The 21,317-nt window shown below is 44.6% G+C and overlaps 1 protein-coding gene across 2 annotated transcripts; it reads right to left on the bottom strand.

Moving 5' to 3' along the window:
* Positions 1-91: 91 nt before the first annotated feature.
* LOC110975818 (ADAMTS-like protein 2) lies at positions 92-19,642 on the bottom strand. 2 transcript variants are annotated; one of them, XM_022228622.2, is made up of 17 exons: positions 18,934-19,642; positions 18,281-18,667; positions 14,839-14,948; positions 14,338-14,413; positions 13,984-14,074; positions 13,059-13,231; positions 12,114-12,234; positions 11,847-11,927; positions 11,288-11,469; positions 9,544-10,801; positions 9,089-9,212; positions 8,279-8,486; positions 7,641-7,793; positions 6,993-7,154; positions 6,276-6,491; positions 5,752-5,899; positions 92-2,905 (listed from the first exon to the last, which is right to left on the bottom strand). In XM_022228622.2, exons 2-17 carry the CDS (start codon positions 18,557-18,559, stop codon positions 2,802-2,804), a joined length of 3,486 nt encoding a protein of 1,161 aa, XP_022084314.2. In that variant the 5' UTR covers positions 18,560-18,667; positions 18,934-19,642; the 3' UTR covers positions 92-2,801. The 2 variants fall into 2 exon arrangements, with proteins under 2 accessions (XP_022084314.2, XP_022084312.2); XM_022228620.2 differs by having other exon boundaries at positions 18,281-19,642.
* Between the last annotated feature and the right edge of the window lie 1,675 nt (positions 19,643-21,317).

The following is a 21,317-nucleotide window of genomic DNA, read 5'->3' as shown; positions in this document are numbered from 1 at the left end:
AACAAATAATAGCAGAGGGCGCTTCAACCATCAAAATGCGATGTCATCAACAGACAGACGAAAAACTGAGTCAAGTGTCATTCAAAAATAGTCCATATTCAACTTGAAGCGTTTTAATATTAAACACGGTACAATATCAAATCCATATTCTTACACTGGTCACACATTAATCTAAAACTGTAACACTGTTAATGTGGCAACTACGCATACTCAATCAATGATTTACCACTTACTTGTTTACTTTGGTCTTTCACAAGGAAATGGAAGAATTTACAGGTTGGTTTCTGCATTAACTCTCCCCACGCTTGAGTCCAAATGTCAATTGATGCAGTAATAATGCAGGTGGCTGAAGGAAATAAACATTAACCTTGGATATATCCAGAGAGTTCATGGAATGAAACTGGACAATTGTGACAACGAAATAGACTGAGATGTTGATGAAATCTCCTGAAATTGGCAAACACATAGGAAAGATTTTAAAATCATATGAAATTCGAGAGACAGATTGAAACACTTGTGAATTAAACAAGTCACTGTTCAAGATTAACTACAAATGAACGACACTGAAGCTGACATTCTGCAAAAAATACAAGGAACAAACTGGTGACAAGGCGCACAAATTCAAATCCCGTTGGATCTACTTTTTTCCTAATTTCAGTTTATGGTTATTTTCAAATTAGGCTGTCAATGTGTCTCGAAAATGTTACCGAAACTGGTGGGTAACATATCAGTTTCATCACTGGTATTCCCACAAAGATCAAATGGGTATTTTCGTGATCATTTTGCGGGATTGTGGTGTAGCAAGGCTGACATGTCATTTTGTCTATCACACACACTGCGATACTCCATTTTCTCCACCCAATTTCCTGAACATTTTGTGGCTCTCGTGGGCGGATGGCTATATCGAATCATTCTTATCTCGCATAAAATCTTCAAACTTAATTTTCGCCCGGCTCCATGGCACAAGAGACTGTCTTCGGTTTGGGCTTATTTTGAGCCTGGCTGCCCACGGCCGGCCGTGTTGTGCTCCTGATAATTAGCAGAAATGATTCGATTATGGGGGGCTCGCGGGGCCAAGGGGCACTGTGGAGATGATGATGTTATCCGCGTGCTGTTGCATTTCTGACTTACACTGGCTTTGGGAAAATCATGCAGAGAGAATTTGAAACTGTTAGGTACATCAGTATCACATCCTGCAGATTAAAAAACGTTATCACAAAATAATGATTTGAGGAGAGATATGTGGAGGAAATGTGATATTTCTATTTTAAGCACCTACATCATAGCATGTTTTTAACTCCATCAACATCCAGCCTTTCAATTTCAATAATTTTTCACACACCACAGTGTACATCCTCTTTCAATAATTAAGATTTTGTACACTGTAGTGGCACATCCTATGTTTCCCAACCCTAAGAACCTCATCTCCCTATTTCAATATGATTTTTCACACCGCCATGAGGCACATCCTGTGTTTTTAAACACAAACCCTCAGTCACCCAATTTTTTTATTTTTTTTTTACACGACCTGGGAGTTACTGTTTAACAGATGTGAAGCCAGTGTTTCTTAACCCCGGCAGATGCAGTTCCTCCAATTTTTTCACACACAAGTTTTTCACACACCCTAAAGGTAAGGGTAGATGACCATAAATTAGCCCCACTAGTGTGGCACGGACTCTCCCGATACATCCTTAGATCGGGAGTGAGAGTCCGTGCCACACTAGAGGGGCTAACCATCAATGTACATCACAGAATGGTATAATGTGGACATGGAAAAACACAGCCCAGCTTCAGGGGAATTTTTTGATACAGTGTTTTTACAACAGGTTTTTTTTTAACGGATCTATTTTTACCTCATGCACTAAGTTTCAGATTCGGGACACACCTGTTCTAATTTTTTATCTCGATTTAAGTCTGAGCAAGTAGTTTATCCCACAGCGGTACTGTGAGTTAAGAAATCTGACCCTTGCACTCCAAGGTCCTTCAAATCCACCAGGAAGTTGAGAGGATTTTACAAGACTGAGGATGATGGAGGTCACTCATCATCACTTTACAAGGGGATTGATTTTGGAAGATCTTGAAAAGTTCCGATAGCTACAATGCTTGAGGATGTTAGGCTAAACATTCATAAAGACTTGGCCATGTTGGAATCAGGAGGGGGGTGGGGCAAATTGCCCACTTCTGGAAAAAAAAGGAAAATTTAAAAAGGGGAAAAGCAGAGAAAGCGAGAGAAAAGAAAAAGGGAATAAAAACCACCAATTCTTTTCAAATGACCTTGGAGTTGACCCCCTCTCACTGTTAATGGCTCCTCTGTTTGGTGCTGATGAAAGTTTTCTTCATCTCTCCCCTCCCCCTCCCTCAACTAAGAAAATGAAGTCCTGCCAACTCGGACAAAATCCTAGCAAAGCCTATAACTACATCTGCCAGTTGTTCAAACTTGTAGAAATTTAATTAGGACAAATGGGACAGTTGTGCAAACTACACCAGAAAACGTAATCTTGAATGTGTCTAAAGGCATAGACATGAAATGTGAAAACTCTTGGAAATTTCAACCGCTGTGTCACTATTTCCAGTAATATTCTGTTTCTTGAGTTAGCTTGTTCTTAACTGAGTATACTTGGAGTGAAGTACGGAAACATTCTACGAGCAGAATCAGCAACTCATTTGTAAAAAAATAATTACCGGTACTCCTGTCATAAGCACTACATAAATACCGTTTACCATCACCATAATAAAATTAAAATGAGTTTACATAAAATTACAGTGTTCTTTTTACAAAACTTTAAAAATCTGGCTTCTCTTCATGGACTGCAGGAGAGGCAGCAGGATCGTCTGTAGCTGTCGTAGCGGCACAGGTTGGCTCGGCGGATCAGGTTGCAGTCGGCTTTGGGGCTGTCTGAACATGCTGTAATAGAATGGCGATAAATAAGTACTGTTGAGATAGTCATTTGACCCCAACTATCCTAATACATTCTGCTAGTAACTTAAATAAGTTCTCCTGAATCCTTTCACTTTGCAAGAATTCAGTATCATAGTCTTTGAAGTTTAACTTTCGAGGGGTGTCATTATGTCTTGTTTAAGAAGCTTGTCGTCAAAATTACTCAGCTGCAGAAACTGCACACGACTCCATTCAGAGAGGCTGTAGCCAGTACCATAGACTCGTACGTACTTGTACTTTCAGGATGCAGCTAAGTAATTCAGACACAGCCATGGTAATCTCTGGGTTCTGCCTTCCTCAATCCTACCAAATCCTACGAAACCTCCTGAAAGATTTCAAAGGATTCAGGATCTGGACAGAAAAAGTTTGCTTAGATGTTTTCAAGCTTCTATGTTGCACCACAAAGGCAAAAAAATTGAAGCTAAGGAGTTGAACTTCTTCAAAAACTTCATAGAAAATAAATGCAAAAAAGCAATTACGGTAGAACTTAATAAGCACAGAACTAAGACTTAATTTTTGAAGGAGGTACGGGTATAAGTGCAGCCTCCAAAGTCAGTGAGACTGCACACCTTTCACCACAAGAGGGCACCATACAGGAAAATACCTGTATAAACTGGACATCCCTGGATGTCTGTTAATAACTGTGCACAAGTGAAAGATGGTCAATCAGGCTTTGATCTGAGACGTGTCTTGTTACTACCTTGGAGTGAGAGGGATATTCACTGTTACCAGTTTTTGGAAATGCGAATATGGGTGAAGCTAGGAGAGGTGTATGGGGTCAGAACTAATCTCCCCCCCATTGGAGGTCTACTTTGGGGAGGATCTCCCCCCTCCTATTGGAGGTCTACTTTGGGGAGGATCTACCCCCCTCCCCATTGGAGGTCTACTTTGGGGAGGATCTACCCCCCTCCCCATTGGAGGTCTACTTTGGGGAGGATTTCCCCCCCCTATTGGAGGTCTACTTTGGGGAGGATCTACCCCCCCCCATTGGAGGTCTACTTTGGGGAGGATCTCCCCCCCCCATTGGAGGTCTACTTTGGGGAGGATCTACCCCCCCCCCATTGGAGGTCTGCTTTGGGGAGGATCTCCCCCCCTATTGGAGGTCTACTTTGGGGAGGATCTACCCCCCCCCATTGGAGGTCTACTTTGGGGAGGATCTATCCCCCCATTGGAGGTCTACTTTGGGGAGGATCTCCCCCCCCCCATTGGAGGTCTACTTTGGGGAGGATCTACCCCCCCCCATTGGAGGTCTACTTTGGGGAGGATCTCCCTCCCCCCATTGGAGGTCTACTTTGGGGAGGATCTACCCCCCCCCCCATTGGAGGTCTACTTTGGGGAGGATCTACCCCCCCCCCATTGGAGGTCTACTTTGGGGAGGATCTACCCCCCCCCATTGGAGGTCTACTTTGGGGAGGATCTCCCTCCCCATTGGAGGTCTACTTTGGGGAGGATCTACCCCCCCATTGGAGGTCTACTTTAGGGAGGATCTACCCCCCCCCCCATTGGAGGTCTACTTTGGGGAGGATCTCCCCCCCTATTGGAGGTCTACTTTGGGGAGGATCTACCCCCCTCCTCATTGGAGGTCTACTTTGGGGAGGATCTACCCCCCCCCATTGGAGGTCTACTTTGGGGAGAATCTACCCCCCCCCCCATTGGAGGTCTACTTTGGGAGGATCTCCCCCCCCCCCATTGGAGGTCTACTTTGGGGAGGATCTCCCCCCCCATTGGAGGTCTACTTTGGGGAGGATCTACCCCCCCCCCATTGGAGGTCTACTTTGGGGAGAATCTACCCTCCCCATTGGAGGTCTACTTTGGGGAGGATCTACCCCCCCATTGGAGGTCTACTTTGGGGAGAATCTACCCCCCCCATTGGAGGTCTACTTTGGGGAGGATCTACCCCCCCCATTGGAGGTCTACTTTGGGGAGGATCTCCCCCCCCCCCATTGGAGGTCTACTTTGGGGAGGATCTACCCCCCCCCCCATTGGAGGTCTACTTTGGGGAGGATCTACCCCCCCCCCATTGGAGGTCTACTTTGGGGAGGATCTACCCCCCCATTGGAGGTCTGCTTTGGGGAGGATCTCCCTCCCCCCCATTGGAGGTCTACTTTGGGGAGGATCTACCCCCCCCCCCATTGGAGGTCTACTTTGGGGAGGATCTACCCCCCCCCCATTGGAGGTCTGCTTTGGGGAGGATCTCCCTCCCCCCCATTGGAGGTCTACTTTGGGGAGGATCTACCCCCCCATTGGAGGTCTACTTTGGGGAGGATCTACCCCCCCCATTGGAGGTCTACTTTGGGGAGGATCTACCCCCCCCCATTGGAGGTCTACTTTGGGGAGGATCTCCCTCCCCCCCATTGGAGGTCTACTTTGGGGAGGATCTACCCCCCCATTGGAGGTCTACTTTGGGGAGGATCTACCCCCCTATTGGAGGTCTACTTTGGGGAGGATCTACCCCCCATTGGAGGTCTACTTTGGGGAGGATCTACCCCCCCCCCATTGGAGGTCTACTTTGGGAAGGATTTTCACCCTGTTTGTTCTGTATCAGTTTTCATGGAACCACTGACCAAGCAATTCCTTAAACCAAAGTTCACCCAAAGTCTTTTGTACGATTCATGTTTATTGATTGCTCTATATGTTAAGCATGCCCCTTGTGGACAACAGTTGCTACTAACCTAGAAGAATCCACGCCCTTTCGCACAAGTTCCGTTTGGACTCCCATCAAGCCTTCCCTATGAGGCTGACCTTTTCACTGTGTTTACTGGTCTGCAACAAGTTGGAAACAAATTGGGTGATCAAGGGAAGGAGGGGCTCACCTGGATTGACAGTGGGGCAGTCACCCATGGCACAGGGCTCCCAGCTGTCGGGCTCCTTGTCCTTGTTACAGTTCAGATGGGACTGGTTGCGCTTGCGGTTACAGGTGACCTGTCTGGTTCGCCGGCCGTTGCCACAGGTCACTGAGCACTGTGGAGGAGTGGAATTGGTGGAATGTAAAGAAAAGATTGTTGAAAGGTGGGACAGGTAGACTAAGGAGGGGTGGATCAGGATGGCGCACATGGGAAAGAAAATCTAATGGCAAAGCTAGCTGGAGACTTGCAGACGCATTGTCTGAGGTTCACTGCCCACTAAGGTGGAGCAAGATGAGCCTTGCATAGTCTAACGGTAATGCAGCAGTGTTTGAGGGTATGCTGTCTGACGTTCAATGTTTCCTGCGGTGGATTGGGATACAGCACATGGGAAAGGCTATTTTATGGTATGGCAGCTGGAATTGCAGATATGTTGCCTGAGGTTCACTGCCGGCAAGAAGATCATAGTGAACTGACCAGGAGATGTTCCTTACCACAGACCAGGGTGTAGTTAACCACTGCGGGGTCTGGCGTCGCCTCCGTGTCGGCCGCGACTGGCAGCTGACTAGCTGACAGCTGGTCTCAGTGCCGGGCCTCTGCGAGGCCGAGCAGACCGAGTTAGCCAGCACCTGCATGCGGCCACTGACGGCGCTGGTGGCCGCACAGATGACCCTCCGCCTGCGGACAGTGGATCCACAGTCTCCAAGACACTGGGGAAAGACAGACAAGCATAAAAGTGAATGCACTGCAGCTGGCCATGTGTTGAGTTAACTTGAGGACTTGAGTTAACTTTTGGACGGGGTCATACTCGTGTTTTAAACTGAGGTTTGGGCCAACAGTCTGGAGGGCTTGGCCTGACTCTGGCATGAGTCCATCCAAGGACTGTTTGATGTTTTCAGTACCCTTTCAAAGTAAAATAAGCAAAATAAATGTAAAACTATCAAACATTCCTACGGCACGAAACATGACTTTCACTGTATGATTTTTTAGGTATCTTTTCCAATTTTCTCGCCTTTTTTTCACTATATGCGTAATACACAAGCGCGTAAATGCATACAAATCCATGTTTAATATTAATCCATGACCTTCCGTATTCACAGAAGCAATTGTTCCGGACGTTATTTTTCCGGTGTCTTGAATTGGGCTATACACATTAAGTGTACAATGGGGAGAAATGATAGATGAAAGCCAGACACTTGCCCATTACTCACCGGGCCGTAGCTCTGGGCAACCCACTGAGCAGGGCATCCCTCCCCACACAGCCTGTGAGACAACGGCTTGCTGTCAGTTGGGCAGGTGTTGGCCCCGACAATGATGCCTCTGGAATTAACGCAGTCAACACGACGGTGTTGGATGGTGCACGGGCCCTGGCACTGGAAGGCATAAAAGAAAAAATAAACAAAGCAAGACTTCAGCAAGGGAAAACATGTCAACATACTCGGGATCACAAAACTCAAAACCCTAGAAACTGTAACCTAAAATTTATTCCTCAAAACAACAATTAAGCTTCAATACACCAACTGGACAAAAAGTACTTGTCTTGCGGATCCATGATATCCATTAAACATGGATACAACTTCTGTCTACAAACTTATTAAATCAGTGGAAGGAACCAAATTGACATAAGCAAAAATGAGCTGGAAGCCAGCTGCAAGACATGTACAATGCAAAGCATCTTGACTGGTGATCCACCTTTTGCTAAGCGAGTATCATCTTTGCTTAGCATTAATCAAAGGCTAATGCTAGCATTACTACATGTGCCAACACAAGCCACTGTCTACAGAAGCCAGGTCACTACCTCCACAACCCATGGGCACATGTACTATTACCTAGCTGAGCTCAGACATGGCCTGACTTACTTGGCTCCATCGTGAGGTCGTCCACTCACTGGGGCATGTTGGTATAAAACACCGTTTCGTCGTTGAGGGCTTCAATGTCGGGTTGCAGGATCCATCCTCTGCAGAGCAATGAACCTCTCTGGTCTGTGTCCCTTCTCCACATGCCACAGAACACTGTAAATCAAAACATTTTTCGAAAAAAAAAAGAGTTGGAAAAGACTACACCAGGATTGTTACCACTCATGCAAACCAGTGTGTAGTCAAGACCTCTTATGACCATCACAACACCCCTTCAGACAATCACAAGGCCTCCAAGGCACAAGCTGGGCAAAAGTCTGCAACAAAACTATTCCTTTATCCTCGTTCACCCTGTTCCTTGTGTCTGGCTTTGTGAATGGGTCTTGTGATGGTCTCAACTACAACACTGGTGGGGAAGGGGGCAGGGGGCCGTTGGGGGTAGGCAAGTTGCAAGAACTTTCAGTTCTTAGTGTAATGCTTCTGAGGAGCAAGGCTTCTTGCATTCTTTGGAAAGAAGGGAAATGAAAGAGTCCTGAAAAATATCCCATTTCTGAATATGTTATGACAAAATTATGTTCCTCTGAGGGGGAATGGGTGTCCGCCCCCAATCCACGAATGGTTAGTTTGGGTCTTGTACATACCTCTGACCAATCAGATATTTGCCACTGAGGTCCACAGGGGCTCTGGGTACAGGTACCCACGCTGTCTGGTACGTTGGACTGGTTGCAGTAGGCGTTGCTGATGCTGGTATCCAGCCCCGGCGCAATCATAAGCCAGCAGTGGACAGTGCGGTAGACAGCGCCCGTGCCGCAGGACACTGTGCACTGACTCCACCTGCCCACGGCCCACCTGGAGAGAAAAGGAGGTCAAATGAAAGATTGACTATCCGGTAGCCACCTTGACTTTTTGACATGTGTATGTCATGCTCAAAGTGAGGCTAGGTTTGAGAACAGGAAGGTGCTGTGGTGTTGGGTCCTGACCTATGTGCCAAATTTGTGAACTTTGAAATGCTATCCTACAGAGAAAAGAATTCTGGAAAGCCTCAAAATTAAGCCTCAAGCTTATTAATGTCCAATTCTTCGACATTTCAGAAAAAGAGAGTGGAAAAACAAGTTGGATGGCAGATCTGTGGATGGCAGATCAGAGGAAAGCAGATCTTAGGATGGGCAAACCTATGGATGGCAAATCTGTGGATGGCAAATCTGTGAATTGCAGATCTGTGGATGGCAGACTTCTGGATGGATGATCTGCAGATGGCTGGTTTGTTCTGGTAGATTTGCCGGTATGGACTTGTAAAGGGCTGACTTTTACAAAGCCATCATCGAGCTGTAAGCCATGTCTAAATCAACTGGCTGTGGATAGGACAAAAGCATGTGTCTATTGGACATGGCTGCAGCCACTAGCCAGTGGCTGCAATGAGTGAGTGTATTGTCTCTATACAGACTCCTCACCTTGGTTCACAGGGCTTCCCTCCACATTCCCTCTCCACCACTTCAGGCTTGGAGGCAGGGTCGCACAGGTTGTCTGGAACCTGTTCCCCATTAAGGGTGCAGTAAGCATAGGACCGACTCATTCCTTGAGAGAAAAAAAGGGCATCAGAGCTGAATTTTTTTTCTAAATTGTTTTGTTTTAACACTTTTCAACTTTAAGAATCTTGATAAACCAAGGCTTTGTGATGACACTCCTTCAAATAAAACTTGGACGAGAGCCGTCTGTGCTTAAAACAACAGCCCAATCTCAAAGTGCTGCTTGGCATCTTAAAAAAAATGCTTAACGAGCTGTCTTTCTTAGGCAAAATTAGCAGGGGACCAGTCACACTCAGTGTTTATTGACAGTTTGAATGGTACAAATCAGTTGTTCAGAAAAACATTTGTATATACTTTAGCAAACTGGCCGAAGGGAGTACCTCTTGTGCAGGTGGTGCTGCAGGGAGCCACTCCTGTCCTGGCCCACAGGTAGCGTGGTTTCACCCTCCTTTCTTCCTCGGGTACATCCCCTCTGGAGATGACAATTGACGTAGCCCCTGAAGCAGTTGAGGGATGGGCAGCCTGTCCCAGGCTCTCAGGGGACGGCTTGATGAGCTCCATTATCTGTGGGACCTCACCGAATAGCAGCTCCGTGGACTCGACCATGCTGGGCCGGTGCTCAAGCGGAAAGTCTGGTAAGTCATCCAAATCTTTTTCTGTGATTGTTCTTTGTGTAGAGGTCGCTGATATATTTGTCGGCTCTGAGAACGACCTCGAACCCCTCCCTTCATCTTGATGTCGAGTTACGTACGGGTTTCCATCTCTGTTCTGGAACAGGTCATTTTCTAAAGAGTCTGTCTGCCCACTGGAAGGGGAAGAGCTTGGGATGCTGCTAGCCACTGTTGAGTTTGCTGGCTGTTCTGGATCAAGGGAAAGGGGTGGCTCAGCTGTGACTGGAATGATTTGAGTGCTGTTCTCAGGAACAAAGCTGTCACTGCTGATGTATTGCGATGTCTGCTTGAGGGTAGTCTGTCCTCGACTTTCATCAAGATGTCCAGAAGTTTCTAACTCCGGTAAAATGCCTTGTTTGTCCTCAGGACCAACATTCTCCACCCAAGGATCATTTCCTTGAGTTTCTGAAAACATATCTGCGGGTTTTGCCAGCGTTGACGGTCTTTCGTGGAGCGAAGTTGAGTTTCCGTTCTCAGGTAGTGTGTTCTCAAGTGTATCCTCTGAGTCCGGTGTATCCACATTCTGTTTATATCCACTGGATTCATTCTGAATTTCCATGTACATATCTGTTTTGTCCACAGCTGCAGGTTTCATAACCTCTGTGGATGTGCTGTGCTCTAAAAAGAATGTTTTGCTCCTGCCCTGGGAAAAAGACGGTAGCTGGTCACTGGTACTTTGCGATCCAGAATCAGCCTCAGTTTCATCATCACTGTATGACAGTGTCTTGACGGCAATGACATTATGCATATTCTGGTGCCCTTGTCTGGCAAACGGGGTACCGCTCGAATAAGACTCCTCAGTTGCCAGAGTTGTCATCAACTCTATTACTGCTGCCACCTCTGTTGTAACCTCTAATGTCACAGATGTTGTAGGAGAAACAGTTGTTTGAGAACCATGAGACCTTGGCAACGGTAGACTATATTGGTAAGCAACATGAACCGGTGTATACTTCTCTCGACTCAAGATCTGCAGTGGAGACACAGAACCACAAAAGAAATAAGACATTGAGACAAGTCATGATTAAATGTACAGTGCACAGTGGCCAAGTTCAAGAGCAACACGCGATCTGCCTCCACAGACTTCCCAAAATTTGATTGTGAGTAACAAAACAAATCCATGAGGGGATTTGAATGTGGAAATACCAGCCAGAGGTATGTAAAGGCACGCTTGGCATTTTATAAACCTGTTAGCCATGCCTGTGTATAGAGTCTTTGCATGGTAGCCATCTTACAGGGCAGTAATTTTGTTCCACAGGGAAACCTCCTTTGGAGGTTCCTGTGGAACAAAAGCACTGGCCTGCAAGATGGCAGCCATGTAAACCCTCTGCACAGACAGCAAGAACGTGTTTACATGTTTTCTGGCTTCAAGTGTTGTTTTTTAATAACCTGCTCACTTCTCAACAGAAACGTTAACTCTTTGCTCTCTGAAGTCGACAGGGGGGAAATAAATCACCGATATGATGATCTTGACACTGGTAGCTCCATGGATGAGAATCTCCTCATAATGACCGGGACTAAACCGGCTGACCCCGCAGCGCTTGTAGGTGGCCGTGGCACCCGCAACCTCATAACGACCAGGGTTCCAGATTCCAAGAAAGCTGTTTAAAACTGGCCTTCCCGTCTCATCTGTAATAGCTGCAAGTTTTTCAAGACAAACAGTAAAACCATCTTCAGGGATGCTCTGTTACTGACAAAAAATGAGGACAATGTGCCATCATGTTTTTGGAGTTGAATTCCAATAGAGCAGACATCTGTATACAGTCAAACCTAATGAATAAGAGATCCTTTGGACTTAGCAGACTAACTCGTTATAACAGAAACCCTATACTATCGGGAATGTAAACAATGAAGAAAAAGGATTGGGCTTAAAAATCTCCTTGTTATAAGCAAGGCGTTGTATTCTGTTACTCTAATTAAAAAGGTTTGACTGACTGTACTTGAGTATCATACTAAACAGCACATCCAGGTACATATGCAAATTCAACATGGAGGCTTATTAATGTCATACATACCCAAGTGGTTTCTGCTTTTCTCCACCTCGTATACTCTGACGTTGAAAGCACCTCCTGGTATCTCAACCACCTCAGTGGAAACTGCAAAGCATGATTTAAAACAACAACTAGAATTATCTAATCAATCAGAAACAGTTCACATCTCTTCTGTATGTCCTGCTTTTCTGCTTTCTGGCAACAAGTCTCGGGGGGGGGCATCTTTCCCCTTCCTCATCTCCCCTTCCTCCCCTGATATATTACTGGAGATGATGCTGATCTTGGACTCACCTCCTTGCAATGTCTCTGTGAATCTGCCAGACACGATGCGACAGCTCGACCCGTCTCCTCCGCACACCCCGCACGAGTCCAGAGCCTTGGTGGAATTAATGGTGCCATCACAGCCCACATCCTGCCAACGAGGATGCCATTTTATTACTCATTTCCAATGGGCAACTGTGCATATTGACAGGGCGATTATACTGCTTTATCTTGATCCACAATATTACATTTTCTTCAAACTGAATGGCATTAAGTAGAAACATAGAAAGATGCACCACTGGGCCCATAACGCCCTCTAGAATGTTGTTAAAAATATTGCATGTGAATTTGTAAATTCATAAGCTAAATAAATGAAACTAATAATACATGTAAAAATAAATAGTAAAAGATGACACATTTTGCCTTTTTTGCTTAAAGAAAATGATGGGCCTACAGTCCTGTTCACACACTGCTCGGTACACTGAATGTGATATAAATATGTCAGTGTGGTTAAGATTTGTACTTTAAGGACCAGCATCAGCTAGACTATTGGGCTTTTTTTATATACAGGGATGGAGAGAATTCTATATAAAACCGACTTAATTTTGGAGTGTCATCAATGCCAACAAGTTTACAAGGGATGCGGCCTGTCAAGGTAGGCACAGTGGTACTTTCTTGGCCTTCCACCTCGACGGCCCGGGTTCGAATCCCGCCCAGGCCAACATGTGGATTGGGAGTTCGATCCCTACCTAATTCCAAGGGGAAGTTTATCCTGGTTAAATTAGGAATAAATTAAGGATGATTTTATCAAAGAAAGGGATCTAAAAACAAGGTAACCGTGTTGGTGTACATGGCACTCAAAAACTCTTAAGGTCTGCTTCACAATTCTTTTCTGGTTTTTTTTCCCCACATTTTTTTCCTAATGGGTCATTACACTGTTACATATCACCAAAAGGTCCAGTTTTCTTCACTCACCAAGCACTGCCCCTGCAGGCAGATGCCCTGTGATTGGCTGACACGATTCCACCAATCACAGCCTCTGTACTTGGAGCAGGGTGTGCCGTCTGGCAGCCCCTGGTCCAAGACTGTGTAAGCCCGTGTGGACGCTTTGACTTTGCGTGCGTAACAAGCCACCTGGCAAGTGCCCACTGGAACAAAAGAGAAAGGGCAACTGCAATTGTAGACTTGCAGTAGTTTATTTCACGATTCGAAAAAGTCTGTCTTCAATTTTACCAAATCCAAAAGTCAATTTTTATCTGCACAGGTTCAAATTCCCTTCGTTCTCAGACTGCAATGTGAAATCTGAAGGCCTAATCAGAATGGAGTCACCTTTGCTGATTCATCGGTACAGGATGTAAACTGACAAAAAGTTGAAATTCTTCCACTGCCTCCTGCCAGTTTCATGCAGACTTTTAAACAAAATGGAGCAACCCACTCAATATGATGGAAATAATAACATCATGTAAAAACTTCCTAACATTGATCAAATTTTCCAAAAACTTACACGGCCGTAATGTTAACTTTAGTCTCGTTTTACTTGAGACGGCCCTCGCCCGCTGTTTTAGAAGTCCACAAAATGAACGCGGAAAACAGAAAACAAGGTTTTATTTCTACATTGCTTTATTTCTTTGCACTATCCAAGGACACTTCACCACACAAATCTCATATTCTGAGAAAACAAAACACAATAAATAGAATGATACGCCCACGGGTAGGAAGTTACTACGCCACGGTATGTCATGAATGTCGTCTGCAAACTGCCTCACGCACGCTACAATTTGCTTTCAGCAGGGCGCCCTCAGTGGACAATAAGAAAAGACCGTCCGGAAGAAAAAGTGGCAAAAGATTGACACGCTTTACCTGATGTGATATTTGTTTCCATTGGAACAAAACAGCCTACCTGAAGGATGCGAGTACGCCTGCCACGTGACATTGGACTCGCGGTGCGCCGTGCACAGCTCAGATCGCAGAACCATTGGATTTGGGCAGGGCTTAGGAAAAAAACATAATTTTTTAATCAACCATGTCATTATTTTTCTTTTTACCACCGGATTTGGACTGAGCTTCCTCTTAAATTAACTAAGATGAAAATAGTTGTCTTGAAGTGATGCCATGTTCATTAACTTCGACGTGTTTATTCTCCATTATATTCACATGATATATAATATCTTTTTCTCGGACGTTCGAGTAAAACCATAGAGCTACAGACAGTAAAACCAACGCCTGAAATATTTTTGGCATTCGTCATCTTCACCTGTGTGAGCTCCGTTCTGCATATTCTGTACTGCCTGGCGGAACCCACGCAAAACCTCGAGTCAAGGAAATCATTTCTGTGAGTGAAGAATAAAGTCAGAGGTCATAAGCAATAGCAGGGCAATTGCTGCACAAAGAGCATTCAGACTTTTTCCATGTTCTTTTTTTAAATTTAAAATCCAAAAATTATGTTGGTTATATCCATTATTTAAAAAAAAGCCAGAATCATCTGCAGCCGTTTTGTTCTTTTGCTTTTCTTTATAAAGAAAATTGTTAAATTACAAAATTTCCTGAAGATCCAATAAAACACTCCTTACAGAAATCCCTGTGGGCCTTAAGTTCATTGCCGTCTGGCATTTTGTTTATAAGTAACTAAACATTTATTGTAAATGTGATTAAATTTTGTGCGGGGTATGCCAAATTTGCGTTAAGCATGATAACAAAACCCAAAGTTTCGTATACTGTTTTAGTCCACTAACGTCGGCAGTCGGAGAGAGATTACCTTTGATTTAAACAACGCCTGTCTCGGTACTGAATAGCGTAACTACAGTTGCCGTTACAAGTGCTCCATAGCCCGTACTCACTCCAATGAGAACTGCTGGTCTCCGCAGTCTGTGTTCAAAACGAAATCAAAATAAACAGAATAAAAAAGAAAAGGAAAACGATTATTTAAAAACAAGTTTCACTATTTGATGGCATCCGGAAAGCGCGTTTGGGTTTTAATGTTGGTTATGTCAAGAAACGACGGTTTGGATATGTCAAGAAAATGGTGCTATGCATCAAAATTCAAACAAGCTTGCTATTCTGAGTTTCCCCGTGCGAGTGATCGATAACTTCAGAAGGCAAGTTCGATCAAGGACCCAGTTAACCATAGTTCGACGAACTCTGATCGAACACACGCTAGTCGACAATGATTTGACTAGTTTAGTCAGCTATTCGGAGCCTATCGAGGTTGGTCGCATCGCTGGTTGCCATAAATCGTTTTCAATAGCATAGTGCACAGAGGACCTGCAGTTACGAGAAAAATGCTGGAAAAACCGTATGTCACTCGTAAACGACCATTTTCACTTTTATTTTAGCTAGTTTTGCCTTCCTGCGGCCACCTTTTCTCCCCTTCGGTCTGATGACCTGACAACGTTTGACTGGGGTCGTTAACTCTTCAACCTCACTGCCCAGTCACGCGCTACGTACGTCACGAACTAACCACTACTGGTCCGTGATCAAACTTGCCTCTAGTCTGAACTACGTTTGGCTTTAACTTTACACTTGATCCATAAACTGAAATCAGTACACACTAAGAAATATAACATTACGGCCGACATAGGTCTCTGACTTTGTGACATAAGCTTCGTCGTGGCTTTGGCTTCGTTTCGAGTAACAACATGAATTATAAACGTTCAATTTTGAAAAGGAAAATAAAAGTAAGATGGCCTTATACCGTGTTGGTCTTTTCTTCGTCAATACGAAACTTAAGACACAGAAATTAACACATGAGTGACACAATTAACTGAAAAATGAAGACTTGAGGTTAAAAAGACGGGAACAACATTTGGGAATTCCACTTAATCGCAGCTCTAAAAGACAAAGTGAACCTTGAGTCTGTTTACCAACATCCCTTCCAACATGCTTCCACTACTTGGAAATCATTTCTGTGCGAAGGGTGTGGGGACATTTTTATCAGGGGCCGTTAAACCGCCAGGGGGTGGACAATTACACAGCCAATAAAACGCCATACACACACGAGCCGCCAACGCAGGCACGCGGAATGGTATTTGAGTACCGTGTCCCCTGGAGCGAAGCGGACCGCAGCCAGCCTGTCACGACTTTCAGGGTTCTTACCCGTTCATGCCCCCCCCCGGTCCATGTAAATGTATTTATGACCACGTTGACACAAAATAGGAAGAAAAGAGCGGCGTCAGCTTGGTCGCATGAAAGACTGAAATACGCTACAATAATTATGATAAACTAATTTCATACTTATACACATTTTTTTGGTTTGAGTTGGAACTGGAGGTGATGTGGATCGAGAAATATGGAAGGGTTGCGTAGCACCGTGATCAGAATATTGACAAGAATATACTATAAAATCAGTGCTCTGAAACATGTAATTGCCGAACTGAATCTGCTTGCCCTGAAGAAGGTGCTCAGTTACCAAAAGCTTGGCAATTACATGTTTCAGAGCACTGATTTTATCGTATATTCTTGTCAATGGTGTGGGTCGATCTTTGCTTGACAGAGATCTTTTCCCAGACTCAAATTTGTATTTTCCCCCCAGGACCACGGTCAAACCGTGATCGAACTACATTATTGTTCGCAACACTTCGTCAAGTGGAGGACGAGTTTTGACCTTCTCGAAACAAGTCGCGGTTCAGCGGTGGAGCATTTTGGGGTTGTTTTGTGCTTTGGCAAGTTTTGGTTTGGTTTCCTTTCTTCTGATTATCTGAAATTTACACGGTATCCCTAGGTCAGATTCAGAATTCACGGGCGTTAACCTTTAAAGAAAAAACACTGATAAAATTTTGCTCAGCCTCCGCGTATTGCCAAGTTTCCGGCCAAACGGAGACCCATCAAACGCATTAAGGTTCACATCAAAGATGTGATCTCTCGTAAGTTCTTTTTTTAGTGGATTTCGGGGTTTATGACCCAAAATAGTGGATTTCGTAGAGTTTCAATCATCCAGATGATGCTACTTTGCGGCATTTGTACGAGAAAGTGTAAGACAGAGAGTCATTTGTGAAATTGCGACGGAACATGTGCCTCACTCACTCACTAGGCCCAAGATTTACACGGCATCTGTTGTTTCTGTTGAGGCAAGGCTCACCTGGATGATCTCTATTTTATCCCCATCGGTCATGCATCGCACACCTATGCAACTCGACGAGTATTTAATTAACACATCTTTCAAGAGAGTCCTTGACGATGCAACTCCAACATATACAACCACACTTATACAACTTTTACAAGTATTGGACGAGCTCTGCTATATTTTCTCTTGACTTTTTGGCGGAAGTTGTGTCTACATTTCACATTGCAGTCGAACAAGGTTGACCCGCAAACAAAAATCCCTCAATTTCACGTTCATATATAAAACTCACACATTCCCTCTGGGCAAGGTATAAGTTGCATATTACCTATATGTATACTAATCATTTTTTTAGTTGCTTCCTCTGCGATCATTCCCACGGTCTGCTCATACCATTACGTCACCGGATGGCAACAGCGGTGGAAGGAAGTTGTCTGGGGCGCATGGCCAGGCCACGGCCCAATGAAGCGACTATCGTATGGGGGGCCATGCACGTACAAAAATTGAAGCAAGAAATTTTCGTTTCCGAGACACAAGACGAGAAATAACACTGACCCACCGTTGAAACGCATTAAAATTTCCACTTGAGGCCAAAGACATTAAAACAAAAGTAGTCGGCCCAATATAATTTTCATCTAAGGACGACTTCTGGGCTTTACGTAAGTTATACGTAAAAGTAAATACCTCAAAGAAATACATAGACAAGGAAATTTCTAGGTGATGTTTAGTTCTGTGAAAATCTAAGTTTCGTTCAAACCCATTCCCGACTGTTTATTTAGTAAATAATTGCATATTTAATACCACGTCAAATGTACTTTTCGATCTACATTCTAATTTTTTAGGCTAAAAAAAGTTTTAAAAAATAGCCCTCAAGGCCATGACACTGCATGGGCAAGATTTCATTACTGTGATTGATTTCCTTTTTTATTTTTCAACCCCTAGCCCTACTCCAAATCGTGCACGTTCAATCAGGACTAGTCGGTTGACATGGCCTATCAACTATAGGAAAACAAGGAAAAAATTGAATTTTGCAACCCACAATAAAATTGCATAAATGCACAAAAGTGTGCAAGATGTTCTGCGGAAGGAGGAATCGGGAAAAAATGACAAAAATAATACAAAGGTTAACATCTATTATTACCGTGTTTAAGCTTGTGTCCGTCAGCTGATGCCGTAACTCAGACAAACCTTGCGTGGAATACATGTGAGACAGTAAAACAAGCCACTGGAGAATTAACCGAGATAAACGGCAGCTGACCACCTTTGACCGCGTGCAGTAAATCTTGCCACCGGTCATTCGGCGCTCGGAGGCCCAAGAGGTTTGGAACGAATGGTCCTGCACTGGTACAGTCGTCCCATGTCCTCTTCTTGCTGGTGCAGGTGGTGACATTCCCTGCTCGTGCTTCACTGCTGTCCACATTATCAGATTTTTGGTGGAGCAACGTGCATATGTCTTGCATGAGGTGCAATGTTCCGTCCACAGTCGTCAGTCCGCAAGGAGAGAGTTCCTTGCTCCCAGCTAACAGGGCTAGGGGATGGGCGAAGCAAACGATCAGAAAGATGCAAACAAACAAATCTTTTTTTTTCCACAAAACACTTACGAAAAGCCCCCAGCTTTGAACACCGCTGACTGAATCAACCCAGGAATCTCCAGCGTCGGCTTGTGATTTCTGGCATAAGATTCAGTTTTTCCAGCTGACCTTGCGTGTAAGTACTGGCTTTTGACTGGATGGACAATCCCACGACGCACTACCCCCCAGAGCAAGTGGTTTCCCACGCAACTAGTTTATGTACCTGTTGCATCCGCCCGGCTAGGACCACCGTGGTTCAACGCTTCCTTCCACTTGATCGGGGTATGTACACAACAGGTAATGCTAAACTTCTTAATGCGTGTCCCTAATGCGTGAGAACGTTCGATCTGGTGTATTTATGTGGATTAGGCCGGCTGCTTATAGCTGCATAAATCCGTCATGACCGCGGCTAGGCCACCCGCCGTATATTCCTCATCACGTGGGTGAAGGCTGTCAACATTAATGTTGAAAACATGAACTCTTCGGGGTGTTAAGTTTGTCTTTCTCCCGCGCGACTTCAAGGACGGAGGGTATAATTACCCAAGCTCACTTCCGACATTTTTCGAAGAACTTCAGAATTAATTTTTAGAACACGTGTCGCGTGATATTGCGGTTTGAGGCAACAGAGGGGTCGAAAAAACCTGAACTTTTTTTAACACGACGGACAAGGGCCGTCTCAAAAATAAGCACAAGAGAAAACTGTGGAACTCCTCACAGACCTTTTGCCGAGGGAGTTGCATACATGCTTCCAAAGACGGTCGACTCTGTCCCAAACCATCCAACTTTGTTGGATTCCAACGGATTTGTTATTAAGTCTTTGCCCTTGCCTGCATGCTGCTGGGCCGGCTTCCAGACTGTTTTGTCGGTAGCAAGTTGTGCCGAATGCCCGCTGCTGATTTCCCGCCTTCGTCCTCTCTCCGGATGTGGACACGTGTGAACTGCTCCGATTTTGCGGTGGGATATTCTGTGTACGGGACCTTGGAATACTAGCACTACACAAAATGAAAGTTAAAATAAACAATATCGCAGAATAAACAACTTTAACGAGATCTGAGAGTATGGGGTGCCCAGTTCGAAAAGTTCTTAGGTTTATTTACAACCTCGGTCATCTTGAAATATTATAATGGAATTTTGGAAACCACATACTAAAAAATAATTGTACAAAGCCTGCAGATCTGGAAAATAAATTTGATATTGCATGTTGCTAGGGGGAATCGCACTTTCTGTGGATCCGACCACCCTTGACAAACTTTTTCCCATGCACAAAAACACAGTCGCCAAAATATAAAGAACATCAAACAGTATACCGTACGCAGTATACGTTAAGGGTTGACTTTTTTATTGTAAGAAAACAAAAAATGTCAGTTTTGTGATGGAAAGTTTATGTTTATTTGATTTGCCGACCAGATGCGAAAGAGTAACAAACCTGATTAAACTGTGTCACCGACACATTTTGTCTGGTGCTTTTTATTATATTCTGCTTTAAATTAACCCTAACCCCCTGGGGACCATTGGAATCATGCATAAACTTGTTGGGTTCATTATGGCTAGGGCTAACTTAGATTGTTTGACGTACCCTTAACTTGTATCATGGTTGTAAGTACATGTACCTTCAATGTGCACCAATGGCATGTTGCAAAGAGCAAATCCAGAACGATATTTCGGGGGGGGGCAGCAAACTGTTCATCTTGGCCAAAAGACCCGATAATTTATTTGAAAGGCTTTGGCAGTTGTGAGGTTAATTTAGTGGCCATTTGAGAGACATAGGAATGGAACGGTTCCCCACAAGCGTTCCTCTCATTAATTTATAAACATGTAATTAATTTGTGTAGGGGAAAAGTGTATCTTTTTAGGGGGGGCTGGCTCCATATTTACCCCGCCCCCAGTCTGGGCCCCCAGTCCGCCAGTATTCGTAGCAGTAACTTTACAGTTTTCCATACGTGCAAGTTGAACAGATGGCGGGGCTAACCCAAGGGTAAACAAGGAGATTGCCCCAGTTGTTTTTGTTTCATTACATTAGCTTTTTAGAGACCAGTTACTTCTTTGAGACGGTTCGGAAAGTGGCCAAGGAAAATCTATTTACATGTAGTTGGTGTTACTGGCAGTAATCGGATCGCTCTCGTGTAAACGTTGGCGGGCATCCACGCGCGTGATGCGGGCGCAGACAAGAAATTGCCTCCTGCCGAGTAAGAATGCAAAGCGGTATCGGATTAGTACACAAAGATACCTATCATTTTCGTCAGAAATGTGTAATAGTTTGTCGGTCTTTTACAAATGGCTGTGAATCAGTGGCGCTCTCAATGATGAAAGGCTGCACTCAACGAGGATATAGTTTCAACAACATTTCTTACTTTTTAAAAATATTTTTATTTATTTATTTTTTTGGTACAAGTACAAGACCTTCCAACCTGATTTTGCTCCAATCAGCTTCTCACCATCAGTTCTTAGATCCAAGCTCGTGCCAATTTATACTCTGCACCCCTGTCCCTCCTGATCCCCCATACTTACGAAGATTTTGCACTTCTTGTCGGGGAGGAGTTGGAGGTTCAGTGGAACAGGGGGCGCTGTTTCATTTGGCCAATCAGGTGCTCGTTTTCCAATACTCGC

This window comes from Acanthaster planci, linkage group LG11, assembly GCF_054643075.1.
Source record: "Acanthaster planci isolate LZ-2023a linkage group LG11, COTS_SCS, whole genome shotgun sequence".
Taxonomy (NCBI): Eukaryota; Metazoa; Echinodermata; class Asteroidea; order Valvatida; family Acanthasteridae; genus Acanthaster; species Acanthaster planci.
Note: the sequence above shows the minus strand (reverse complement) of the source record. Positions and strands in the feature narration are given on the sequence as shown.